This window comes from Microcaecilia unicolor, chromosome 12 (assembly GCF_901765095.1).
Source record: "Microcaecilia unicolor chromosome 12, aMicUni1.1, whole genome shotgun sequence".
Lineage (NCBI taxonomy): Eukaryota > Metazoa > Chordata > Amphibia > Gymnophiona > Siphonopidae > Microcaecilia > Microcaecilia unicolor.
Window position 1 is genome coordinate 18,921,335 of NC_044042.1, and position 26,120 is coordinate 18,947,454.

A 26,120-nucleotide genomic window follows, 5' to 3' on the forward strand; every position below is an offset into this window, starting at 1 on the left:
GGGAGGGATCTTGGAGCTCGGCGGAGGAGAAAGAGATGTTTCAACTTCCAGCGTGGAAACCGCTTCACCGGGATCACACGCTAAGGAATCCAACCCGCTTGTTCGAGAAATTGCGGGGAAGAAGTGTTCTAAGCCTCGTTTCGCCGGAGTGGACGTCTCGGTAGGTAGGGGAACCCCCCGAATCGTCGCTTTGCGCTTTGTATGAGGCATATTTTAGAATTTGCGTTTGTATTCGGCAAAACAAAGCTGGAGCTCACTTGCTGCACCTCCGCTCACGGCGCCATCTTGACACGCCCCTCTGTACGGATAGTATTATAAACGAATAAAGAGTTTTCATTCAAAAAAAAAAATAAAAAAGAATGCCAGAGGCCCCGTCTGGTACGACCTCTCTGCTGCTAAGTGCAATCAGTCTTGTGTAATTACTGCTATCTAATCTTTTCATACATTGCACAACATTCCATGGCTCTGATATTTACCAAATACCTTTCACAGCGAATGTAAGTGTCCTTTTTCTTAGTGATTAAAATGAATTGTAGAAAAAAAACCCATTCCTGAGGATATAAAGTGGCATTGTGGTTTCTATGCAGACGGTGAGCTACATCACAAGCTCCCGGCAAGAAGTGGACTCTTCTCGTGTCTTCCCACGGAGTCTGGCCAGGAAGTGTGCGGGTCGGGTCCCTGTAGGTGAACCTGTATGTGGATGGCAATGTTCTGCAGCAGAACAGAGGAAGAAAGCATCAGATGCCATGACATTGAAGCTCTTCCTCTGAAAACATGCTTCTCTTTCCCCCACATTACTCAACACCTGTTCTACCCCATATGACACTCCCTGACGGCAGAGTGAGCCCTCACCAGCCCTGAAGGCTAAAGGGATTATCTTAATCTCTCAGTGCCACTCCATGGCCAGCAGCATCACAATAATAACACCAGCTCTGTTCGTTCACTAGGCTGGACTTCAAGAGGTACCTTTGCAGTGCTCCTGAGCCTGGATGTGCCTCACTTCAGTGCAGTGCTTCTCAACCTGTCTTGTTTTCAGGATATCCACGATGAATATATATTAGCTAGATTTGCATACAATGGAGGTAGTGCATGCAAATTTATCTCGTGCATATTTGTTGTGGACAATCCCAAAAGCCTGACTGGTTATGTGTAGCTTGAGAACCACTGTTCCAAAACAATAAGACCGACTCACAAAGGAGTAGCCTAGTGGTTAGTGCAGCGGACTTTGATCCTGGAGAACTGAGGGCCAGATGCACTAAACAATCGTTAGAGCCCTTCCTTTACCGATTCCCTTAGCGAATCGGTAAGGAACGGGCATGCATTAAGGAAAGGGAATGCAAATGAGCTGCTCGTTGTAGCTCACTTGCATTCTCTATTCCATCGTTAAACGGTCGGCCAATCGGCCGGTCAAGCATGCGCAGAGCAGCCAAGCGATATGCTGGCTGCTCTTGCTGTGCCGCCCGAAGACGCCGCGCCGCTCACCCCCTCCGATGCAGCTCGATCAGTGCAGTTGAGGACGCCCATCCCAAAAAAAAAAAAAAAAAACGTGCATTTTGGCCATCATTCCCCCCCCCCCGCCCCTGCAATAATAAAAATGTACCTTTTGGCCGTGCTTCACTCAGCTGAGACCTGGAAATCTCTGAACCAATCACAAAGCGTTTAGCTGAGCTAAACGCGCTGTGATTGGCTCAGAGACTTCCAGGTCTCTCAGCTGAGTGGAAGCACGGCCAAAAAAAAGACGTTTTTTTATTGCAGAGGTGAATGACGGTGAAAATGGACGGCTTTTTTCGAAGGCCGGCCTCAACTGCACTTTTGTTTTTATTATTACGGCGGGGGGGCGGAATGACCTTTTATAGCGGTTTTTAAGCTGTTTTCAATCCCGCGCAGCCCCAACGAGAGGTACAGACCTCTCGTTAGAGTTTCCAGCGTTAAGGCAATCGGAAAAGCTTACTGCATCTCATTACAATAGGGTTTCTACACAATTTGCTCATCTGCATTCCGTTTTCGTTAGCTGCTACCGTCCTCGTAAAATGGCTTTTAGTGCATACCAGGGTTTACAACTTGTTTGTTAATGGCTCGTTAGGTTTAGTGCATCTGGCCCTGAATGAGGCCAGGGAAACATTTACATTTCTCATTTAAGCAACAAGTAAGGAGGCTGTCAGAGGTGCTAAGCAGAAAGCAGAAAAAGGCAAGTAAAAACAGAACAGCCCCAAAACGCCAGCAAAAGCAGGAACTGCCCATAAAAATATCTACACTGAAGACAAAGCCCCTGTTCCCTCTCCAATGAATATTTTGCACAGAGGTGTCTTTATTCAATGACCACTGCAGTGGTTCCCAAACCTGTCCTGGGGGGGAAACCCAGCCAGTCAGGTTTACAGGATATCGGCAATGAGTATTCATGAGTTAGATTTGCATGCAAACCTGACTGACTGGCTAGGAATCCCCCCCCCCCCCTTCTCCCGACAAGGTTTGGGAACTACACAGTTCACTCCCTTCTCACCTTGCTGTATTAGTGATGCATTTCACCCTCACTAGCATTTCAAAACTACAATAGTGCAGGCACTGAAAAGCACAAAACAGCTTTAAAATGAAAAGCGTGACCAAGGTGACACGTAGTATCACGAACACCAAAACGAGCGGGGTTTTAACCAGGGATCTCGGCCTTACCTGAAAATCCCGAATGTAAGTCAAGAAAAAAGCGATGAAGGAAAAAGCCAGAAACCACTCAGACACGGTGCTAATAATATGTAATGTGAAGCCCTGCAACAAAGACACAAGACACTTGTGAGCATTCAAATTTTAATTTACAGTTGATATGGGTTAAGTCATAGGATGGAGGTGGTTTTTGAGGCCTGTTTTATTAAGGATACTGTTGGGAGATGAAGATGGGTCAACAGCAATTAATGCCTGTTTCTTCTTGTTGTGTTTATTTATAATGTTGTATGTTTTTATTTTACTTTCACCCGCCCAATCACTTCCTCTTTCTTCCCTACTTAATCTCTTCACACTACTAACTGTATCTGATATTCTAGAATGACAATCAGGCTTATTTTCAAAGCACTTTGGGAGGCTAAGTTCCATAGGTTTCTATGGAACTTTGGGAGGCTAAGTGCTTTGAAAATATGCCTCAATGTCATAACAAAACTATGTAAGCCACATTGAGCCTGCAAATAGGTGGGACAATGTGGGATACAAATGCAATAAAATAAATAAATAAAAAATACTTGTTATTTGGATTTTGCTCACACCTTTTTCAGCAGTCGCTCAAGGTGAGTTACATCCAGGTACATGGGGTATTTTCTGTAAACAACTTAGGTATAAGTGGGTTAAATTTTCTTTTTAATAAATAAATAACATAATTTATCAGCCACAATTCTAATAGTCGCATTGATGTTACAGAAAATACAGAGTTTTGTATATTGTGATATCTTTCACTGAACTAACAGTTTAAAAATGTATAATCCATGAGGTGGAGTCATGTCCTTGGAGCCTGAAAAACTAAAATATGTTACAAAGTTATAAAAATCGTAATAAATTGGAGGGGTTGGGGGGGGGGGGGATCTTTGGTTGGTTCACTGCTCCAACCACCAAAAAAAAAAAAAAAAAAAAAAAAAAAGAAGTGTTGTGTTTTATGCTCATTTGCTTTTCCAAGAATTAGCTCTGGTTTTGGTCTTGAGGTGTGGATTGTTCACAGTGGAACTTTGTTGATTGTTCTTTCCTGTCGCTATTGTACCTGGATACCAAAGGCAAAAGTAGAGACTAATAGACGATTCACCACTGGAGACGTGAGTCCAACAGTCTTTATTATATCAGAGATAACGACCCGACACAGGCCGTGTTTCGACGCTAAAAAGCGTCTGCATCAGGGGTCAATAAATATATGTGTTGTCAACTCACTGATCACGTAGCACCAAACAGAATATGCTGGATACAAACTATCATTTGCTCTGATAGTTTGTATCCAGCATATTCTGTTTGGTGCTACGTGATCAGTGAGTTGACAACACATATACAAGTAGGACTCTTTGTTTTGCATTCATTACTTGGTGTATTTATTGACCCCCTGATGCAGATGCTTTTTAGCGTCGAAACACGGCCTGTGTCGGGTCGTTATCTCTGATATAATAAAGACTGTTGGACTCACGTCTCCAGTGGTGAATCGTCTATTAGTCTCTACTTTTGCCTTCCGCTATTGTACCTGTACATTTTTTTTGTTCTTGAAAATTAATAAAGACTTCTCAAAATTTTTAAAAATAGCAATAAATTAACCCATTGATTAAAGCTTTTTATGTGGTTAAGATTTAAAAGTAGCTTCATAAGATGAGATTTTAGTCACCTCTCTACCTACCAGCAGGAATATATGTGAAGAGCAATTCTATAAACTGGTGCCCCGATGTCATGTGCTTACTGCCAATACTGGTTAAAAGATAGAAAACAGAGAGTAGGGTGTTAAACGGTCAGTATTTTCAATGAAGAAGGGTAGTTAGTGGGGTTCCGCAGGGGTCTGTGCTGGATCCGCTGCTTTTTAACATGTTTATAAATGACCTAGAGATGGGAGTAATTACATTTGCTGACGACACAAAGTTATTCAAAGGTGTTAAATTGCAAGAGGATTGTGAAAAATTACAAGAGGACCTTACGAGACTGGGAGACTGGGCATCTAAATAGCAGATGACGTTTAATGTGAGCAAGTGCAAAGTGATGCATGTGGGAAAGAGGAACCTGAATTGTAGCTACATAATGCAAGGTTCCACATTAGAAATCACCAACCAGGAGGGGATCTAGACGTCACTGCTGATATGTTGAAACCCTCTGCTCAGTGTATAGCGGCGGCTAAGAAAACAAATAGAATGTTAGGTTTTATTAGGAATGGAAAACAAAAAAAATGAGGATGTTATAATGCCTTTGTATCACTCCATGGTGTGACTGCACCTCAAATACTGTGTGCAATTCTGGTCACTGCATCTCAAAAAAAAAAAAAGATATAGTGGAATTTAGAAAAGGTACACAGAAGGGCGGCAAATGATAAAGGGGATGGGTCGACGTTCCTACAAGGAAAGGCTAACATGGCTAGGGCTCTTCAGTTTGGAGAAAAGACGGCTGAGGGGGAGATATGATAGAGATCTATTAAATGAGTGGAGTGGAATGGGTAGTCGTGAATTGCTCGTTTACTCTTTCCAAACGTACCATGACTGGGGGGCAAGCAATGAAGCTAGAAAGTAGTAAATTTAAAACAAATTGGAGAAAAAATGTCTTCACTCATAGTGTAATTAAACTTTGGAATTCGTTTCCAGAGAATGTGGTAAAAGCAGTTAGCTTAGCGGAGTTTAAAAAAGGTTTGGATAATTTCCTAAAAGAAAAGTCCATACGATATTAATAAGGTGGACTTGGGGAAAATCCACTGCTTATTTCTAGGATGAGCAGCATAAAAAGTATTGTACTGTTTTGCCAGGTACTTGTAACCTGGATTGGCCACTATTGGAAACAGGATGCTGGGCTTGATGGACCTTCGGTCTGTCCCACTAAAGCAATACTTATGTTCTTATAATCTAGAATGGCATTTTGGCCAATTTTCTCTGCTCATCATTATGAGACAGCCACTCCATATTTGATTTCATTGCAATGGCTCCCAACATCTGCATGTGTTGAGTTCAAAATATGCATCTTGGTGTACAGAATACTGGCATCATCTTATTTGAATTCTATTGTTTATATTTTGGACAAAGAGACTCGTAGGTCATCTAGAAATCTCTTAACTGTATCCCTTCCTACTGCAAGACTGTATTATTCAAAATAGACTTTCTATTTGTCTCTATCTTATCAGGCTGTGCATAATCGGAACGACCTGCCTTTTGCTTTAAGTATAATCAGTTCCTATCTACAGCTTAGGAAATCTTTGAAGACTTATCCTTTTAAGAAATACTTAGGTTAGAATTTATTTTTTCTCTGAGCTTTCTATTATTTTCAATTGGTGCTGTGGCTCCAGAAGAATATTCGGTCTTCTTTCATTTTGTTGTCCGCATTGAACTACTTAGGTACATGCGGCCTACAAGATCATTTTTGTATCTGTTATAGAATACTAGCACAAGGTCGGCATTGACGCACCCTCTTATACCACATCAATGGCAGGCATAAGTTGGTACGCCAAGAGGGGCATAATCGAACGGGGCGCCCAAGTTTTCATGAGGACGTGCTCGCAGGATGTCCCGGCGAAGGGGCGGGGAAACCCGTATTATCGAAACACAAGATGGGCGTCCATCTTTCGTTTCAATAATACGGTCGGGGACGCCCAAATCTCAACGTTTAGGTCGACCTTAGAGATGGTCGTCGATAATGGAAACCGAGGACGCCCATCTCAGACACGACCAAATACAAGCCCTTTGGTCGTGGGAGGAGCCAGCATTCGTAGTGCACTGGTCCCCCCTCACATGTCAGGACACCAACCGGGCACCCTAGGGGGCACTGCAGTGGACTTCACAAATTGCTCCCAGGTGCATAACTCCCTTACCTTGGGTGTTGGGCCCCCCAAAACCCACTCCCCACAACTGTACAACACTACCATAGCCCTTACAGGTGGAGGGGAGCAGCTACATGTGGGTACAGTGGGTTTCTGGTGGGTTTTGAAGGGCTCACGTGCAGGACGTCAGACTCACAGAAACAGAAGCCTGTGCGGCTGCATTGGTGATCTGCAAGGGCAAGCTTCTACATGGAATGTTGCTAGTGGAGGAGTACCTAGTGGTTAGTGCAGCGGACATTGATCCTGGGGAACTGGGTTCAATTCCCACTGCAGCTCCTTGTGACTCTGGGCAAGTCACTTAACTCTTCATTGCCCCTGGTACAAAATAAGTACCTGTGTATACTATGCAAACTGCTTTGAATGTAGTTGCAAAAACCACAGAAAGGCAGTAAGTCAAGTTCCATTCCCTTCCCTTATTTATTTTTTAATTGTTTTTTCCCCTCATTTTATTTATTTATTAGGATTTATTTACCACGTTTTTGAAAGAATTCACGCAAGGCGATGTACAGTAAGAATAGATCAAAAATGAACAATAGGCAATTACAGTAGTAAAGACATTCAAATAACAATACAAAGTACGGCATAGTATACTACTTATAATGTCAACACAATACGTAATAGAACATTTTAGCTGACAGTGAACGGTAAAGCAAAGATGGAACATATAGATAGGAAAGACAGTAAAAAGAGTTAGAAAGTAAGGTGACTGATTTAAAAAAAAGTTGCTCATGAGGTCAGAGAGATGGTTAAATATTATCTCAGCTAGGGTAGGAGTGGATAAACATGTCCCGCTGCAGTATGTGCAGCCCGAGTCAATCCTTGTGTGTGTGAGTGAGACTAACAAGTTAGTTACTTCTTCCATTAAAGGCCTGGCTGAAGAGGCAAGCTTTCACCTGCTTCCTGAAGTAGAGATAGTAACAGCTCCAAATAATTCTACCTCTGGCCTCCTCCCAAGTGTAGAAAGTACTGCTGCCAATATCTCCTTACCAGAGGAAGGGGTGGGAGAGCAAACCAGCACAATCAAGCTTTATAAAACAGCCCCAGGCAAATTCAGCCCTCACAATTTACTATCCCAGTGTCTGAAGAAAAAAAAAAGATCCTCAGACCACTTCCAGACTACACAGGCCCACCTCACCACCATCTGCTGGAGACTGAGAAATACTGGCTGACATCATCTAACCAGTGGTTCTCAGTCTCCATTTGCTGATGGGAGAACACAAGCCCACCTGTCTGGAATGGTCTGGAGGAATAAAACCATTGATTAGTCAACCTTTTTTGCATACCAAACCAAGCATCCAGTCTTAGTCTAATATTCTGAGATTATAAAAATGATGTGCAATGGGAAAGGAAAGGGATCACCATTGGCTAATACCACCCACCCTTTGATGATGCAACTACACATCCCTCTCTGGTTAATTGCCTGGGGTTGGGGTTATTAAGAGAAGTCATACTTTTTCCTGTGGATCCCAGTGAAGCTTCTTTGCAACCTCGATCCCACCGGACTCGCTGTACAAAACCACTGAGGAGAAAAACACTGGAGAAAACTGTCAAGGAAACATTCAAAGCACTGAACAAGTTGGATTTTGCTTTTACTGTTCATACACCACTAAATTTGATCCAGGGCGTTTATAAAATGTATATGTTTATTTTCCAGCCAATCTAGGGTTCTTCAAGGTTGCTAAAAGTCAGTGTTTATCAGTGTGTTTACACTGTGGCAACTTTCATTGGGTGAATTTATGGTTAATTGATGGTTAATTCACAATCCCTTACACTCACAGTCCTGCATTCTCAGGCCTTCCTCACCCTCCGGTCACAGCTCTGTACCCACAATCTCTCCAGCTCACCTCAGCACTCAATCAATCTCTCTTGCTTAGCATTCATTCACATACCAGTTCTACCTGGTGTTCAGGTGCTCAGATCCCAGCAATCAGCTGCTCAACTGTTCCCCTTTATCTGCTGGACCCATATTCCAGTGTTGGTCATGTGAGTATAAGAACTCCGTAAGTTACATTTCACTGTCAGCAGACTAGCTATGAGTCACACACTTGGTTTTTCTTTAAACGCTTTGGGGTCCTTTTGCCAACCTGCGGGAAAACGGACCCTGCACTAGCGGTGGGGGCCGTTTCCCCCAAACGCCAGGGCCCTTTTTGCTTCAGTGGGTAAAAAGCCCCCAAACATGGCCATACGATAAGAGAACTCGTACCGTGTGGCCATGCGGCGGGGAACCTTTACCGCCACCCACTGAGGTGGCGATAAGGGCTCCCACAGTAACCAGGCAGCAAGCAACGATGCCCGATTACTGCCACGCAAGCCATTTCAGTGTGGGGGGGGGGGGTCTTTTTCCCCCTGAAACGGCGAGCGCTCAGGGCGGAACTACCGCCTGCAGCCACACTGGGCCGGCGGTAGTCCCGATTTAGCGTTGGGCTTACCGACATTTTTAAGACCCCCTTTATTAAGTTTGGTGTGAGCTGCCCAGCTAGAGTGGGCTGAATTTGATACGATACTTTGCTCTAAATGGTGCATTTTTCACTGGAAAGGATACTGATCACCGCACTAAGTCCGCACCAGAGTACAATCATCAGTCGGACCCAGAAGATCTGTTTGCCATGTATGTGTGGCTGCATCTTATAAGATAGGATGGTCTGAATGCTGATGTATAACGCCCCGAACCCGAAGCTTAGAATTCCTCCCAGCACGTGAACTTGAATAAAAACAGTTTTCTGAGGATAAGAAGGGTAGGGGAAAAACATACATAGGAAAAGATGATGATGCAAAGAACATGCAAAAACTTGTCTAGCGCCAACACACTCCGCCCAATGTTGCAAGATCACAAAAACAAAGCCATCCCTGAGATCTTGCCAGGTACTTGTGACCTGGGATACTGGACAGCCAAGACCTGTCGCTTCTTCCTCTTTAACATCAGCAAAATTTGCCCTTTCCTCTCTGAACACACCACCCGAACTCTCGTCCACGCTCTCATTACCTCTTGCCTTGACTACTGCAACTTACTCCTCACCGGCCTCCCACTTAGCCACCTATCCCCTCTTCAATCTGTCCAGAACTCTGCGGCACGTCTCATATTCCGCTTGAACCGATATACTCATATCACCCCTCTCCTCAGGTCACTTCACTGGCTTCCAATTAGATACCGCATTCAGTTCAAGCTTCTCCTTCTTACCTACAAATGCACTCAGTCTGCAGCCCCTCACTACCTCTCTACCCTCATCTCCCCTTACGTTCCAGCCCGAAACCTTCGTTCACAGGACAAATCCCTCCTCTCTGTACCCTTCTCCAACACCGCCAACTCCAGGCTCCGCTCATTCTGCCTCGCCTCACCCTATGCTTGGAACAACCTCCCCGAGTACTTACGCCAAGCCCCCTCCTTGCCCATCTTCAAGTCTTTGCTTAAAGCCCACCTCTTCCATGCTACATTCGGCACCTAACTCTTACCTTTCAGGAATTCCAGACTGCCCCTATCGGTCTGACTGCCCACGCGTCTTTTAGATTGTAAGCTCTTTGAGCAGGGATTGTCCTTCTATGTTAAATTGTACAGCGCTGCATAACCCTAGTAGCGCTTTAGAAATGTTAAGTAGTAGTAGTAGATGGACCTTCTGTCTGTCCCAGTATGGCAACGTTTATATCTTATGCTTAGGATTTTAAACGACGGAATCTCATTAGATAAACTAGACCCCCAGCATTCTATTTCCTTCCAGTCCAATTGTTTTATTCATCAACATTCCACATTCCATACACTTCAGCTTTATCTTTCTTCCCCTTGTTTGCTCCCCTCTTACCCTCCTCCCTCCTGGCCAGTGGTGTAGACAAACTCCTTCAGCCCTCCCCACCTCTCCTTACCCAAACCGTCTTACCCTCCTCTCTCCTAGCCGAGTGGTGTAGACAGACTCCTCCAGAGCCTTTCTCCTTTTCCTCTCCATCTCTGCCTCTTCTCGCCATGTTCTTCTCTGTCTCTCTCGCTTAGCCTCAGATTCTCCCACTTTTTTTCCGATGCGCATGCAGGGGCCGGTCTTAGCAATTACAGGGCCCTGTGCAGACCAGTTCGTTGGTTGGTCAGGGAGCCCCTCTCTAGCGCCTAAAAGGGCGCTCCTGATTGGCCAGAAACCCACCCTGTTAGGCGCCAGAGAGGGGAGGACTGGTTGTTTACCGCGCAGCCAAGCGGTAACGCTAAAGCCAACCGAGGGAATAAGGTGGGGCGGAGTTCGGTGAGACGAGAGTAACTTGATGCTGACATGTCATCATGTTGGGGCCAAGCGCGACCCCTGGAAGCGAGAGGCCCTGTGCGGTTGCCCCTGTCACCCCTGCCTAAGACCGGTCCCGGGTGCATGCGCTTTGCAAATCAAATTGTTTTCTCGTTGTTTGTCCCACCTGAAGTCTCCACTTTATTTCTAATTCTAACAGTTTTTAAATGTGTAAAAAAAAAAAAAAAGTGTAGTATTATTCTAGCACAAACCTGAAAATTGGCCACGACGCAAAGGCCAAAACAGCTTATCATTCCCAGAGCAAAGCCAGCCTTGTTCCACTTGGAGACGTTGACCTCCAGAGGATTCTGTGCTTCGACCTGCTTATAGCGAACAAACATAGTGGCAACACCTGGAACAGAACAGGCCACAGGAAGTCACGTTTCCGTCTACGGACAGAGACAAAACCCCAAGACTAAAGGCCGGAGCCTGCAGGTGTCCTTTGGCACACAGCAAAGTAGTTTTGTGGTTCAAAGGAGAACTGCTATTAGCCAGGAATGTAACTTATAAGGCCGTGGAAGGAAAGAGCTGCATGATGATTCAGCCATTTAAAAGTGATTTTCCAGTTTTCTGGCATTTCAGGGCATAGGAGCCAACTTTTCAAAATGATTGGGGGTGCTGAAATTCCTTTTTTTTTTTTTTTTTTACAGGTGGTGCATTTTCCCCTCTCCCCCCTCCATTCATATCCAGCAAATTTTTTTTTTGTTACATTTGTACCCCGCGCTTTCCCACTCATGGCAGGCTCAATGCGGCTTACATGGGGCAATGGAGGGTTAAGTGACTTGCCCAGAGTCACAAGGAGCTGCCTGTGCCTGAAGTGGGAATCCTCAGTTCCCTAACCACTAGGCCACTCCTCCACTGTTGCTACTATTTGAGATTCTACATGGAATGTTGCTATTCCACTAGATGTCGGCCCTTGCAGATCACCAATGTGGCCGCGCAGGCTTCTGCTTCTGTGAGTCTGACGTCACAGAAACAGAAGCCTGCGCAGCCTTCTACATGGAATGTTGCTAGTGGAATAGCAACATTCCATGTAGAATCTCCAATAGTAGCAACATTCCATGTAGAATCTCCAATAGTATCTATTTTATTTTTGTTCCATTTGTACCCTGCGCTTTCCCACTCATGGCAGGCTCAATGCGGCTTACATGGGGCAATGGAGAGTTAAGTGACTTGCCCAGAGTCACAAGGAGCTGCCTGTGCCTGAAGTGGGAATCGAACTCAGGACCAAAGTCCACCACCCTAACCACTAGGCCACTCCTCCACTCTCCCCTCCCCTCTCATCCATGTCCAGCGATTTCTCCTCTCTCCCCTCCTTCCCCTCCATTTCCAGTAACTCGCCCCAACCACCACCTGCCCCTTTTCAGCCCCCCTCCTCCAAGTTCCAGTCCCAACCCCAGCCTGACCTCTTCTCCCACAACAGTCCTCCATCCTCGCCTTCCTGCTGCCCAGAATTTAAAACTTACCTCAGTCCCGGCAGCAGTGAAAGCTGAGCAGGCTCGGCTTCAGCCTTCCCTTCTTTCTCAGCTCTGGTCCCGCTGTCGCGGAAACAGGAAATGAGCACGGGACCAGAAATGAGTGAGAAGGGAAGGCTGAAGCCGAGCCTGCTCGCCTTTCATGCTGTTGGGACCGAGGTAAGATGAATTTTAAATTCTGGGTGGCAGGAAGGCGAGGACGGAGGACTGTTGAGGGAGAAGAGGGTGGGCAGATTGGGCTGGCTGGGGTTGGAACCGGAACTTCCGACGGCGGGTTAAAATATTGGGGGTGCTCGAGCACCCACAGCACCCACGGAGTCGGCGCCTATGTTTCAGGGTACATCTTCATAGCTAAGCCAGTAAACACGGATAGAATAATGTTTATTTATTTATTTAATTTCAGCGTTTGTATTCCACATTTTTCCAATATGAATCGTTTCAATGTGGCTTATCAAACCTATAAATGGCAAGTGACCGACTCACCTGCAAATGCGCAGTAGAGACTTCCCTCTCTGTCCCGCCCCCGCGTCAAGACGTGATTACGGGGGGAGGGGGGCGGGACAGAGAGGGAAACTGCGCGGAAGGGGAGGGAGGGAACCGCTGACGTCGCTACTGCTCCCCCCCCCCCAAGGTAGCCGCTACCGCCCCCCCCCCCGGAGTCGCCACCACCCCCTCTTCACCCGGCCCGGGCCCTCTCTTCGTTATTCAACTTACAGCAGCGCCGAAACAGCAGCAAGCAGCTCAGCTTCAGCTCCCGTCGGCCTTCCTTCCCTGCCTGTGCCCCGCCTTCGCCGACGTGACGTCACACGAGGGCGAGGCACAGGCAGTGAAGGAAGGCCAACGGAAGCTGCTGCTTGCTGCTGTTTTGGCGCTGCTGTAAGTTGAATAACGAAGAGAGGGCCCGGGCCGGGTGAAGGGGGGGCGGGGGCAACTCCGGGGTGGGGGGGGCGGTAGCAGCTACCTTGGGGGGGGAGGGGACATGGGAGGTCTCAGAAGGAGGGGGGCCTTGGAGCTGGGAGGGCTGGACTGAAGGGGGCCTTCCAGCTGGCTGGGAAGAAGGCACGGGGGGGGGGCAGGGGGCCTTGGAACTGGGAGGGAGGGCAGGGGGGCCCTTACAGTTGTGAGGGAATGGGGCCCCTTACAGTTGTGAGGGAGAGCAGGGGGCCTTGGAACTGGGAGGGAGGGAAGGGGGCCTTGGGAGCTGGGGGGGAGGGCCTGGGGCCTTGGATGGGAGGGAGGGAGGGCGGGCAGGGGGCCTTGCAGCTGGGAAGGGGGGAGGACTGGAGCCTTGGAGCTGGGAGGGAGGGACAGAGGGGGCCTTGGAGCTGGCAGGGAAGGAGGATGGCAGGGGGCCTTGCAGCTGCAACGGGAGGGGGGCCTTGGGGAAAAAAAAACATTCCAATACGCGCCCGTTTTAACGGGCTTAACGGCTAGTATGTATATATTAGATTAATTACACTGAGTGTGAGAGGTTAGCTGCTGATATTCTAGGAGGATTTTGGCAAGTTCTTTGTCTGCTCACCGAGACGTTGGTGAAGTGTTTCTGTTCGATTTTAAAATGTGGTGGGGTAGTTCCTTTGGTGACTAGTCGAGTGTCCGTTGTAAGAAGGTTCGATTGCGGCTAGGGATGAGAATATCTGTGAGGGACTTTCATGGTTGTGTGAGCGATTCGGAGTTTCCCTCTGAATTTTCATCGAACAATTGTTTGAAGAAAAACGCTTTGAGATGTTTGCGAAAAATAAAGCCCCAAATAATACTTTTAGGGATTGATATTCATTTGGCGGCAGTCAGTGGGTTTTTTTTTTTTGTCTCCCATTAACTTTATCCTCGGATACTCAATGACGGGCAATGACCAGGCACTGCGTGCGCAGACGGTTAAAACGTACGCAGTTACGTGCGATGTTTAGCACTTAACCACATAAGGTGGACCACGTAAAGACAGGACTGTGTTTTAAGCAATTACATTACACAGTTAGATAATGATATCTAGCGCTTAAGTGCAGACTCTGCCTCCGGACAGCCCACAAAATAGCCGATTTCAGCCTAGGCGCTACCAGGGCATATCCAGTTAACTGGTTACCCCAGACAAGTGATTTAAACAGCCAGATCTCTTTCTGGCCGTTTAAATCGCTTTGCATTATCAACCCCTTAATATACAATGGTTTTTCACACTAAGATCAGTCAGATTTTCTCCTTCTTCTGAGCTTATAGCAAAACATCCAAGATAAACCAGCTGCTCATGTCAATTACATTACTAAAGCAGACTAAAAGCTGATCCTTACCTAAGAAAGCGGAAACAGTTAACATAACCCCAAAGAGGCAACTTTCCGGGGCTATTGATCCCGTGTCACTAAAAAACAAAACAAAAAAACAAAGAATGCGTGAGCACATCTGCCTTGTTCATATCACTGCTATATAGAGGGAAGGGTCTGACACTGACCAACCGCTCTGTTTCCCACGTTCTGTCTCACATTCCATACATTTTAATTCAGTCACAAACCGAACCGCACAGTTTCACTGTCTCATTAACCATACGCATTGAGGATCCCTCGTTGGAATGCATGGGAGGAGCTGAGAGAGCCCAGAGAGGAAGGAGGTGTCTACATTATTATTATTTTTTTTTTTTTAATTACATTTGTACCCCGCGATTTCCCACTCATGGCAGGCTCAATGCGGCTTACATGGGGCAATGGAGGGTTAAGTGACTTGCCCAGAGTCACAAGGAGCTGCCTGTGACTGAAGTGGGAATCAAGCTCAGTTCCTCAGTTCCCCAGGACCAAAGTCCACCACCCTAACCACTAGGCCACTCCTCCACTCCTATTTTCTAGTTTGATTCCCTTTTTGAAAGTTTAAAAAGTGGGAATCGAACTCAGCTCCTCAGTTACCCAGGACCAAAGTCCACCACCCTAACCACTAGGCCACTCCTCCACTGTTGCTACTATTTGAGATTCTACATGGAATGTTGCTATTCCACTAGCAACATTCCATGTAGAAGTCGGCCCTTGCAGATCACCAATGTGGCCGCGTAGGCTTCTGCTTCTGTGAGTCTGACGTCCTGCACGTACAGGACATCAGACTCACAGAAACAGAAGCCTGCGCAGCCTTCTACATGGAATGTTGCTAGTGGAATAGCAACATTCCATGTAGAATCTCCAATAGTATCTATTTTATTTTTGTTACATTTGTACCCTGCGCTTTCCCACTCATGGCAGGTTCAATGCGGCTTACATGGGGCAATGGAGGGTTAAGTGACTTGCCCAGAGTCACAAGGAGCTGCCTGTGCCTGAAGTGGGAATTGAACTCAGTTCCTCAGTTCCCCAGGACCAAAGTCCACCACCCTAACCACTAGGCCAAAAGGGGAAACAGGCAGACAAGAAGGGCCTTGATGTCTTCATCTGCTCTCAGAGGCTGTGTTTCTATACTCAAGAGGGCGTTAGTTGGCCGGAGGTGATCAGCACTTCTTTAAACGCCGGCCAAATTAGATCCAGATATTGAGTGCCAGCCTCTATCCAAGTACTGGCACTGAATGTTCAGGGACTTGGCAGCCTGCCACGAGTTACCCAGATACTGGCGATATTTGGCAGTGGTACCTGGATAGCTACATGGTTTATTTATTTATTTGTTACATTTGTATCCCACATTTTCCCACCATTTTGCAGGCTCAATGTGGCTTACATAGTACCGTAATGGCGTCTGCCAATTCTGGTATGAACAAATACAAAGTGATACAGTAGTAAAAATTCATGTGTGACAGACACATTGGGGAATCATAAGGAGGAGGTTAGGTTATGTCCAGTACGAGCTTTGGTTTCGTTATGTTGCAGGTACCCAGGTTTTTTATGTTGGGTCGGTGGGGTATGCCTTTCTGAACAGGTTTGTTCGGTTAACTTAGGACAGCCTTTTTCCTGTCTCAACTTAACCGAATACTGTCAGTGCCTGAGTAACTCTCGGCTCCGCCCCTAACTGGATATTGCTGCAGCAGTCAGTCAGGATTATTGGCGGTTCTGTTGGGTTATGTGCCACTGAATCCGTTCTAGGGACATGGTGGGCTCCTTCCCAGCTCACTAGTGCTAAATATGGACCTTAAAATTCTTTCAGTGCTAATAAAGCTTTAGATATTACAATTCTCCTAAAATGCACAACAATCAGGGTGATAGTGGAGGAGTGGCCTAGTGGTCTTGCAATCCAGAGGTGGCAGGTTCAAATCCCACTGCTGCTCCTTGTGATCTTGGGCAAGTCAATTGCCTCAGGTACAAACTTAGATTGTGAGCCCTCCTGGGACAGAGAAATATCCAGAGTACCTGAATGTAACTCACCTTGAGCTACTACTGAAAAAGGTGTGAGCAAAATCTAAATATGGAATGTTGCCACTTTTTGAGATTCTGGAATGTTGCTACTATTTGAGATTCTACATGGAATGTTGCTATTATTGGTGATTCTACATGGAATGTTGCTGAGTGGAGGAGTGGCCTAGTGGCCTAGTGGTTAGAGCACCAGTCTTGCAATCCAGAGGTTTCCAGTTCAAATCCCACAGCTGCACCTTGTGATCTTGGGCAAGTCACTTAACTCTCCATTGCCTCAGGTACAAACTTAGATTGTGAGCCCTCCTGGGACAGAGAAATATCCAGAGTACCTGAATGTAACTCACCTTGAGCTACTACTGAAAAAGGTGTGAGCAAAATCTAAATTAAAAAAAAATAATAATTAACCCCATACACAAACATGGTGGTGGTGGTGGGGGATCCTTAATTACGCCGACTCCCATTTTTTACGAAACACAATGAATAACCCTCAGTGACAAATTCAGAACATAGAACACGACGATGGCAGATAAAGATCCCATGGCCTAACTAGTCTGCCAGTGCAGAGAATGATGGCCCTTTGGTCTGTCCCAGTGTGGCAATACTTATGTACTTACATGTACTTACGTTCATTCCAGTACCTTTCCCCACTCCCCAGCCTGGTCTCTCTCTCCCCCATCTGCAAGCTCTCCCCACAGGTCTGGCATTGCTCCTTCTCCTCGCTCCTCCCCCACCCCCACTTTCAGCCAGGCCCTGGGTCTTCTTTTTGCTGCATCCCGCCTCCCTCGATGCAAATTCCTGTGGGTGGGATGTGGCAGAGGGAAGACAGTCTGTTTTCAGGCTGCCGCTAAGCAAACATCCACAGAAGGTGATCTCTCCACAGGAGAAACAAAGACAAACGTACAAACAGTGGATCCAAAAAAGTCCTCTCACAGTTGGTGTCTTCCTAAACAAGGTCTTTATTCAAATCAATAAAAACAACCCCACACAAAACGTGTTTCGGCCGTAAAGGCCTGCGTCAGGGGTCTATTGATCTTTGATGCAAAATTTCTTGTAAAGCAGATGACTCACAGTCAATGATAAGTTAACAGAGATATCGTGTGCAATACGCTGCTGCAACTATCTCGGTCAAACACAGTTTGCAAAACCAGAGGATAGGGGGGATGGAGAAAGGAACGAGAAGGACGGAGCAATGCTGGACCTGTGGGGAGGAAGATGCAAAGGGGTAGAGGAGGAGTGATGCTGGACCTGCAGGAAGGGGAGGGAGAGAGAGAGACCAGGCCAGGAGAATAGCGAGAGATGGGAAAAGACACTTGATCAAAGGAGGGAGGGAGAGATACCAGACCCTCAGGGGGAAGGTATAACTATCAGATCAGGTGATGTCAGAGGCTGGGGACTCTGGCACGCTTTATCGCAAGTGTCTCACTTGGTCCAATGGTTAAGCCAGCCCTGGTAGTTCAATATAATTAGTTCCAAACAATTTTATATCTTTGCCTGCCTTTCATTGTTTTACATTTTAATTAATACACAATCTCTAATCTTATTCTGTGTACAGAAGAACTTCATATCTCACTGAACTTGTATCGTGCGAAATTATTTTCTTTTCCCGTATTAATATACACCTCAGAGAGTACAGTGTGAAGCTAAAGATCAGTTACACGATTACTTCTTAGTGATGTTAAATTCCACTGCAGAGGTTGCACAATGTTTTAAGCGTACTGTTTTTAAACTCTTCTTAATACAAATGCCATCGATAAGAACCAGTGATCACATCTTAGCATTACCTTTCACTATTATGTTGGCCCAGCTTCCTCTAGCTTCAATCTCATTCGTGTGTGTCTTTGATCTGCAAAAGGCAAAACTTTCCTGACTGCCTCTCTGAAATGCCACTTAAAAAATTGAAAACAATCAGACCAAGGACCAGTCCTTGTAGCACACCACTGCTAAAATTCTTTTCCTCTGTGAACTCTATGCCACTCTCCTTCATCACCTCCTACTCAACCAGTTTCTAACCTAGTCAGTTTTAGACCTCTACCAAGGGTGTGCAGGTTGCCAGTTGTCTATGAGAAACCATGTCAAAGGTTTTGCTGACGTCTAAGTACCCTACATCTAGCACACTCCCTTGATTCAGTTTGCAAAGAAAATAATCACGTTCATCTTGACACGATCTCCCCATCTGCTTTCTTTTCCCCACTGCAACTCCAGTGGAAAGTGGAACCTCCAACTGGGCCCCTGACCTGGTACCTTCTGCCCCCATCCCCAGAAACTTAGCATTGTCCCCAGACCACCTGACTCAGCGATCAGCCCCTGATCTCACAGCACTGAGCCGGCCCAGGTTGGCATTTCAAGATTTGCTTACAGCTGCTAAGCGGGCTGCCAGCGTTGTCAGAAATAAACTAATAATAGGTTTAAAGACTTGGCCTACCTGATATATGGTACCAAGAGGTCCACATCCTTCACAAGGACGGCAGTGACATAGGAAACTATAAAAGTGGCTGCAGACCAGACAACCAGAGCCGAGGGGAAGAAACAGAGGCCCTGCTGAAACCACCACATGGCAAAGCCCAGAGGCGCAGCGCCAGCCTCCCTCCAACCTTCCGAACCTGAGCTGGGACACAAGACAGAGAGAGAGAGAGAGAGAGAGAAAATCCTGAAACTGTCTGAATACAAAAACCTCTGGGACTTCTACCCATAGCTTTGCATTTCCAAAGTCCAAAACAAAAGCATCCATCACAAACTGTAACTGTCTTTTACTCACACAGCTAAAACATCACTTGAGCAGGGCTCTCTTTTGTCTAGTCGAAGAGAGTCTGCAAATGTACAAAAGAACTTTCAGTTTCCATTCAGACACATGATCAGAAAGCTGTGATTTGCACAGGAAATGGCTTATTACGCCATAACCCCTCAGCCGTTCCAAAGGTGTCACAATCGGTCTCCTCTGTGCAGTTCCCCCAAGGTAAAATGACTGCCAGCTACAAGTTTCCAAAGGGATGCCCCCCCCCCCTCCAATGTGTCTTATATTTGCCATGTTTATACATTGAGCTCAGATATCTTAATGCACTTCAGTGTGGCTCTGCTACATACTAAATTCATGCAACTGACAAAACTGCAAGGCTGTTCAATGAGGAACAAGATTCAGTCAATACAAAGATAATGATTAGCCCAAGTCATAAAGGTACAAGAGAGGAGGAGGAGACGCCCTGCTGAAAGAGTTACACTGCGGATTGGGTGAAAAGGAAACACATTCGGGGTAGGAGGATGAGAAATAGGAAGCTCATCTGTCCCGGGAGGGAAATGAATTAGAAACTGATTGACCAGCAGAGGGAAGAAGATAGTGGTAAACAGAACTCACTTGGAAAACACAGTGAATAGTGGAGCTCCACAGGGATTGATCCTGGAGATGATTCTGTTTAGGGTTACCAAACGTCCCGTTTTCCCCGGACATGCTCTCTTTTTGAGGACACGGCCGGGCAACCGGGCTGGTTTTGCCAGCTTGCCCGTTTGTCTGGATTTGCGGACGAATGGACAGGCTGGCGGGCAGACAGGTGTCCTATTCTCCCCTCCCCTCCTTGATTTATTGATTTTGCTCACACCTTTTTCAGTAGTAGCTCAAGGTGAGTTACATTCAGGTACTCTGGGGGCAAGATGCACAAAAGTCCTCGTTAGAGCCGTTCCGTACCGAATCCCATGACGAATTGGTACGGAACGGCTATGCACGAAGGAAAGGGAATGCAAATGAGCTGCTCGTTGCAGCTCACTTGCATTCTCTAACCCTTCGTTAAAACCGTCGATAATCGGCCCGTAAAGCATGTGCAGAGCAGCCCAGCGTTACGCTGGCTGCTCTGCGCATGCCAAAAACGTCAAAAAAACAAAAACAAACACGTCCTTTATGGATGGCCTTGCCCCCTCCTCCCCGCCCAGCCCAAGGTCGCCGCTGCTCCCCGCTCCCCCCTGCATTAAAATCGTGACTTTTTTAGGCAGCCCCGGTCCCCCTCTCTCCCTCTCTTTCTCCTTTTTTTAGCAAAAACAGCTCCCGCCATCCTCCGCCCTCCCCCTGAGGTTGTCCCCGCTGCTCCCCCCCTCCACTTGAAACCGGGCCCGTGCAGCGCCTCTCACCTCTGTGTGAAGGCGCTGCATGGGCAAGAACAGCTGATCGCCTCCTCCGACGTCCCTCCGTTCCTCCTGGGCCCGCTCTCGTCTGACGTAAGTAACCTCTGTTTCCTTCCACTCAACCAGTTCCTAAACCTGTCAGTCACTTTAGGGCCCATACCGAGGGCACTCAGTTTATTTATTAGTCATCTATGCGGATCCGTGTCAAAGGTTTTGCTAAAATCTAAATGCACCACATCTAGCGCTGTCCCTTGATCCAACTCTCTGGTCACCCAGTCAAAGAAAGTAATCAGATTTGTCTGACAAGACCTGGCTCCAGTGAAACCATGTTGCCTCGGATCCTGTACTCCACTGGATTCCATAAACTTTACTATTCTCTGTTGCAAAAGTGTTTCCATTAATTTACTTACCACAGACGGCAGACTTACCGGCCTGTAGTCCCCAACCTCTTCCCTATGTCTGATTTTCTCCACTCCTCCAGGTCCTCGCCAGACTCTAGAGAGGCACTGAAAAGGCCAACCAGTGGAACTGCTAGAAGTTCCCTAAGTTCCTTCAGAAAGATATAAACAGAATGGAATCAGTCCAGAGGGCGGTCGGTGATCTTTTTTTTTTTTTTTTGTTACATTTGTACCCCGTGCTTTCCCACTCATGGCAGGCTCAATGCGGCTTACACGGGGCAATGGAGGGTTAAGTGAATTGCCCAGAGTCACAAGGAGCTGCCTGTGCCTGAAGTGGGAATTGAACTCAGTTCCTCAGTTCCCCAGGACCAAAGTCCACCACCCTAACCACTAGGCCACTCCTCCACTGTTGCTACTATTTGAGATTCTACATGGAATGTTGCTATTCCACTAGCAACATTCCATGTAGAAGTCGGCCCTTGCAGATCACCAATGTGGCCGCGCAGGCTTCTGCTTCTGTGAGTCTGACGTCCTGCACGTACGTGCAGGATGTCAGACTCACAGAAACAGAAGCCTGCGCAGCCTTCTACATGGAATGTTGCTATTCCACTAGCAACATTCCATGTAGAAGTCGGCCCTTGCAGATCACCAATGTGGCCGCGCAGGCTTCTACATGGAATGTTGCTAGTGGAATAGCAACATTCCATATAGAATCTCCAATAGTAGCAACATTCCATGTAGAATCTCCAATAGTATCTATTTTATTTTTGTTACATTTGTACCCCGCACTTTCCCACTCATGGCAGGCTCAATGCGGCTTACATGGGGCAATGGAGGGTTAAGTGACTTGCCCAGAGTCACAAGGAGCTGCCTGTGCCTGAAGTGGGAATTGAACTTTGGCATAAAGTATTATGGGGACAGACTTAAAGATCTCAATATGTTCTATTACGTATTGTGTTGACATTGTAAGTAGTATACTATACCATACTTTGTATTATTTGAATATTTTTACTGCTGTAATTGTCTATTGCTCACATTTGATTTATTTCTACTGTACACCGCCTTGAGTAAATTCCTTCACAAAGGTGGTAAATAAATAAATAAATATGTATACTTTGGAAAAAAGGCTGGAGAGGAGAGATATGACAGAGATATTTAAATACCTACGCTGCATAAATGTGAGTCTCTTTCAAATGAAAAGAAGCTCTGGAATGAGGGGATAGACTCAGAAGTAACCGAAGGAAATGCTTCTTCACAGAAAGAGTAGTGAATTCGTGGAACAGTCTCCCAGCGGAAGTGGTGCAGACGAAAACAGTATCTGAATTCGAGAGAGCTTGGGACCAGTACACGGGATCTCTAAGGGAGTGAAAGAGAAAGAGTAGATGGCATGGATGAGCAGACTGGATAGGCCGTATGGTCTTTATCTGCCAACATTTTTCTATGTTCTACAGTGCTGTTTTAATGTGTATAATCCTGACAGTAATGTTAGTACTATTACTGGGGTTCAATTTGCCATCTCCGAGTTTACCACATTGATTACATTTATGCTAATATTTGGCCAATATACTATTGTTGGTTTGTTAACAGAATTTGATGCCATGCTATACCTGTTGGGTATTTCAAAAATAAATAAATGAAGGATGGGAGTAACCTGCACAGCGGTTAGAGTCTTAATCACCTCACTGGGCTTAATCACCTCACTTTGGTCTCTACCTGACATCATCTACTATATTACTTTGTTAATTCCATTTTATCATTCATTGAAGTACAACTTTCACCAAACTGTCTAATGGCAAAGTAATACAGTTTTCTGGTCGAGATGGCTGAACTGTTACTCTGTGCAATCTTGAACAGGTCACTTAACCCTCCAATGCCTTAGGCACAAGCTTAGGAGGTCTTTTACTAACGATCAGCACGTTATGAGGCTCATTTTCAAAGCACTTAGCCTCCCAAAGTTCCATAGAAACCTATGGAACTTAGCCTCCCAAAGTGCTTTGAAAATATGCCTCATAGTGCCACAGGATTCAGATAACATGCGCTAATCTTTCGTAAAAGACCCTGTTAGATTGTAAGCTCTTTGGGGACAGGAATTCACATACTGTACCTGAACGTAACTTGCCTTGAGCTGCTGCTACTACTGAAAAGTCATGAGCTAAATGTCTTCCCTTTTTTTGTTCTCCACATACAGGGTACACAGTTTGCCTTTGAAAATTAGCTAACATATGTGGGTTCAAAAGTATCCCTGTTATGTGTGTGGGGGTGGGGGGAGTGTTTGCCTCATGCCTTTCCAGTAGCAATTTCAGGCAAGTTACAGTCAGGTACAACATTTTCCTAAGTTTATACCTGAGACTTAGAGGTTGAAATTGCTTGCCAAGAGCACAAGGAGCTATAATGGGATTTAAACCTTGGCTTCTCCGCTTCCTGGGCTATCCTCTAGGCTACTAACCACTTTTTCAAGTACTTGTCCCCCCTTACTCCTGCAATGCACTTTCAAGAGCCCCTACTTGCAAAAGGGCAAAATACAGAAGCCTTGTGAAACCATTTAGCTGTACTGCCAGGGCAATTTTCACTTTATACTTATATATGTAAATTATTTTAAAATCTCTCCTCAGCATTATTTGTGATAATTTTCACATAAAGGTACTGGTCTGCCTCTTTTGCACAGAAATACGAATACTGTTCCACTCCTATCAGCAGAACCTCTACCAGATAAAAACATATGATATGGGCACTGTTTTGATTACCCCTCTCTAGACCTCCGGGGGACCCGTGCCTACGGAGATGAAGAGTGGGTTTCAGAAGGCTCATTTTAAGTCTGTTACCCAGGACCTCATCTTTCTGACTCCTGGTGTCTAAGTGTATCTTAGGGCATCTATTCTCTCACATAATGCACTAAGGAGTAGGAGCCTCCTTGCTTATGTGAACACATATTAACAGCACCAACTTTGAATATCCAGGGTCTTCAGCAGAACAGAAAGTTATGTGCCAGCAGCACCCACATGCTTAACCGAGCAAAGACAGAACTGGAGTGGAGGAATGGCCTAGTGCAGTGGTTCCCAAGGAGGCACCCTAGCCAGTCAGGTTTTCAAAGTATCCACAATGAATATTCTTGAGAGTGATTTGCACTTACTAAATAGCTACAGGTCAAGGACGTAGTCATTAGGTTCTGGTTATATCCCTATTATATGCAAAAAAAAAAGTTAAACTTCGGTTAGTCCCCGATGATAACCTACAGCCATCACGTAACCCTAAACTGGGGCAAGTAATGCTCAGAAACACCAGGTACTACAAATACCACAATGCAACATGGCGCAAACTTTGGTCACAGGCGTCCCGTATAGAAGGCGCAAAGCACCTCCCTCGAGACCTCCTTCGGTACTGAAAACTTCTTTCTGCTCACCACATTACTCTTCAGTCGCCCCGTTTTACCCCCCTCCCTCCTCCGGAGTCACTTCGCTTTGCTTTTCGTTCCCACTTGCTCCGGAGAAGTCCTGCGTCAGCGTCACTCTGCTGTACGTCACCTCTGCCACGCCCCCGTCCGAACGCGCCGACGCCGGTGGCACGTGGCAGCCGGGCAGCCATTTTTGATTTGGGAAAAGCCTACAGTCAGAGCCCAGGGAAGGGGAGGAAATTACCGCGGAACAGCAAATTCTAAAGTTTAGGTATATTCTATGGAATAAATCAAATGCGCACCCCTTATTAGGATCGAATTGGTTAAACAACAATTAAAAACCTCGCCTTAATGATTTTGTTGCCACAAAGTGATCAAGAAAGCGGTTAATAGACCTGGTTGGCCCTTTTAACTCACGTTTGAGGGTGGGGGAGGGCGGTCGATGATTACCCGGGGCAGTGGCCTAGAGGTGCAGGGGGAGGGCGGGGCTTCGTTGCCCAAATCAAACATGGCGTCCGAGCGGGGTCCTAGTCCCTGTCACGTGATAGCTCCGCCTCTCTCTCTCCTTCCACTTGCGGCGACAGAAGCAGAGCTGGCGAGCCGCCGCCGGAAGGCGTTCAGGTGGGAACCCGTCTATCTGTCCCCCCTACCAGGGTCCAGGAACGGCCGTTCCCCCGCGTTCTCTTCTTCCTTATCTGTAGTCTGCAGTCATGTGTGACGCCCTGGCCTTACCTGCGGTGACAGCGTCTTTTTCTTCATCCCAGGCCTGCTGTGAGAACGTTCCCCCCCCCACCCCACTTGCAATGACAGTGCAGCCTTCCTCCCCCCCCACCCACCCAGAGCCTGCAGTGACAGCACCTCCCCCCACCCCCTACCCCACTAGCAGTGACAGTGCATCATCTGTTCTCCCTCCGGCCTGCGGTGACAGTGGGTCCCAGTTCCCTACCTCAGATCTTCGATGATGCCCCCACCCCATCAGTCATTCTTAGTCAAGCAGTGACAGTGTGCCCCCCCCCCCCCCATCCCAGACCTGGTCATATTACCATTACTCCCCCTTTCCTTGTCTAGTGACAGTGTCTTCTTTCTCTCCCCCCACCCCCCGGGATTCTGGATCTCTCCCTTCTGTAGAAAAAGCCAGCATGTACCTTGGAGATACTGCAGGTAGCAATGGACAAGGTGAGGAGCTGCTGCCCTTGATGACACTTATTAGCCTCTTGAGAATCAAAAGAATTAATGTAAACAGCCGTCATGGCATTCCTGAAATATTCTCGAGGGAACAGCTAACTTTCCTTGTGCTTGAAGTGTGTGTTTTCTTCTTCGCACGGTTGCACCATTCTGCCCCCTTCCCATGATCTAGAGCAGCTAGCAAGCCTATTGATCGTGCGATAGCCAGGAGGCTTGTACCAGCGTGCTCCATCTCATCGGAAACTAACCAGCTTAGGACCAGCAGATTGGTTAATAGCTGGATACTGTCCAACAAGACCGCAAGGGCACAGGTGACTGGATATTGGGGCAGCACGCCTGCTGGTTTGGGTGGCTGCTTGGTTTGTTGCATGGTTTTGTGGTGAGATGTGATAGGTAGGGATCTGATGTGTGTTGCATTGGGTGTAGGAGCTTGGATTATCATCTGCTCAGGATGGAGGGTAGAACCAAAGAGAAGGACCGGTATCCT

The 26,120-nt window shown here is 46.6% G+C and overlaps 2 protein-coding genes across 11 annotated transcripts in view; one reads left to right on the forward strand and one right to left on the reverse strand.

Moving 5' to 3' along the window:
• Positions 1 to 379: 379 nt before the first annotated feature.
• DRAM2 (DNA damage regulated autophagy modulator 2) lies at positions 380 to 24,577 on the reverse strand. 7 transcript variants are annotated; one of them, XM_030221103.1, is made up of 9 exons: positions 24,458 to 24,514; positions 21,088 to 21,209; positions 18,975 to 19,157; positions 14,531 to 14,598; positions 10,986 to 11,125; positions 9,060 to 9,237; positions 7,969 to 8,051; positions 2,668 to 2,760; positions 380 to 711 (listed from the first exon to the last, which is right to left on the reverse strand). In XM_030221103.1, exons 3-9 carry the CDS (start codon positions 19,103 to 19,105, stop codon positions 601 to 603), a joined length of 804 nt encoding a protein of 267 aa, XP_030076963.1. In that variant the 5' UTR covers positions 19,106 to 19,157; positions 21,088 to 21,209; positions 24,458 to 24,514; the 3' UTR covers positions 380 to 600. The 7 variants fall into 7 exon arrangements, with proteins under 7 accessions (XP_030076963.1, XP_030076965.1, XP_030076962.1 ...); XM_030221105.1 differs by lacking the exon at positions 24,458 to 24,514 and adding an exon at positions 22,225 to 22,263 and having other exon boundaries at positions 18,975 to 19,152; XM_030221102.1 differs by lacking the exon at positions 24,458 to 24,514 and adding an exon at positions 22,225 to 22,257.
• Positions 24,578 to 24,989: 412 nt separating this feature from the next.
• CEPT1 (choline/ethanolamine phosphotransferase 1) overlaps positions 24,990 to 26,120 on the forward strand; it is a 41,055-nt gene continuing 39,924 nt past the window's right edge. For 2 of the 4 annotated variants that reach the window (XM_030221100.1, XM_030221097.1), the window contains exon 1: positions 24,990 to 25,069. The gene's annotated coding sequence lies outside the window, so the exon portion shown is untranslated. Of the gene's footprint in view, positions 25,070 to 25,566; positions 25,625 to 25,723; positions 25,945 to 26,120 lie in introns of those variants that run through there. The other 2 variants (XM_030221099.1, XM_030221098.1) reach the window with 2 other exon arrangements.

Excerpts from the sequence above, each read along its gene's own strand:
- DRAM2 (XM_030221104.1), bottom strand. The coding sequence starts at position 19,105 with ATGTGGTGGTTTCAGCAGGGCCTCTGTTTCTTCCCCTCGGCTCTGGTT. Across the intron at positions 8,052-9,059 it reads CGGACTTAGTGCGGTGATCA|TGTTTTTCTCCTCAGTGGTT; the intron begins GTATCCTTTCCA and ends AGTTTTCTCCAG. Across the intron at positions 2,761-7,968 it reads ACTGGGATCCACAGGAAAAA|GGCTTCACATTACATATTAT; the intron begins GTATGACTTCTC and ends TCTTTGTTGCAG.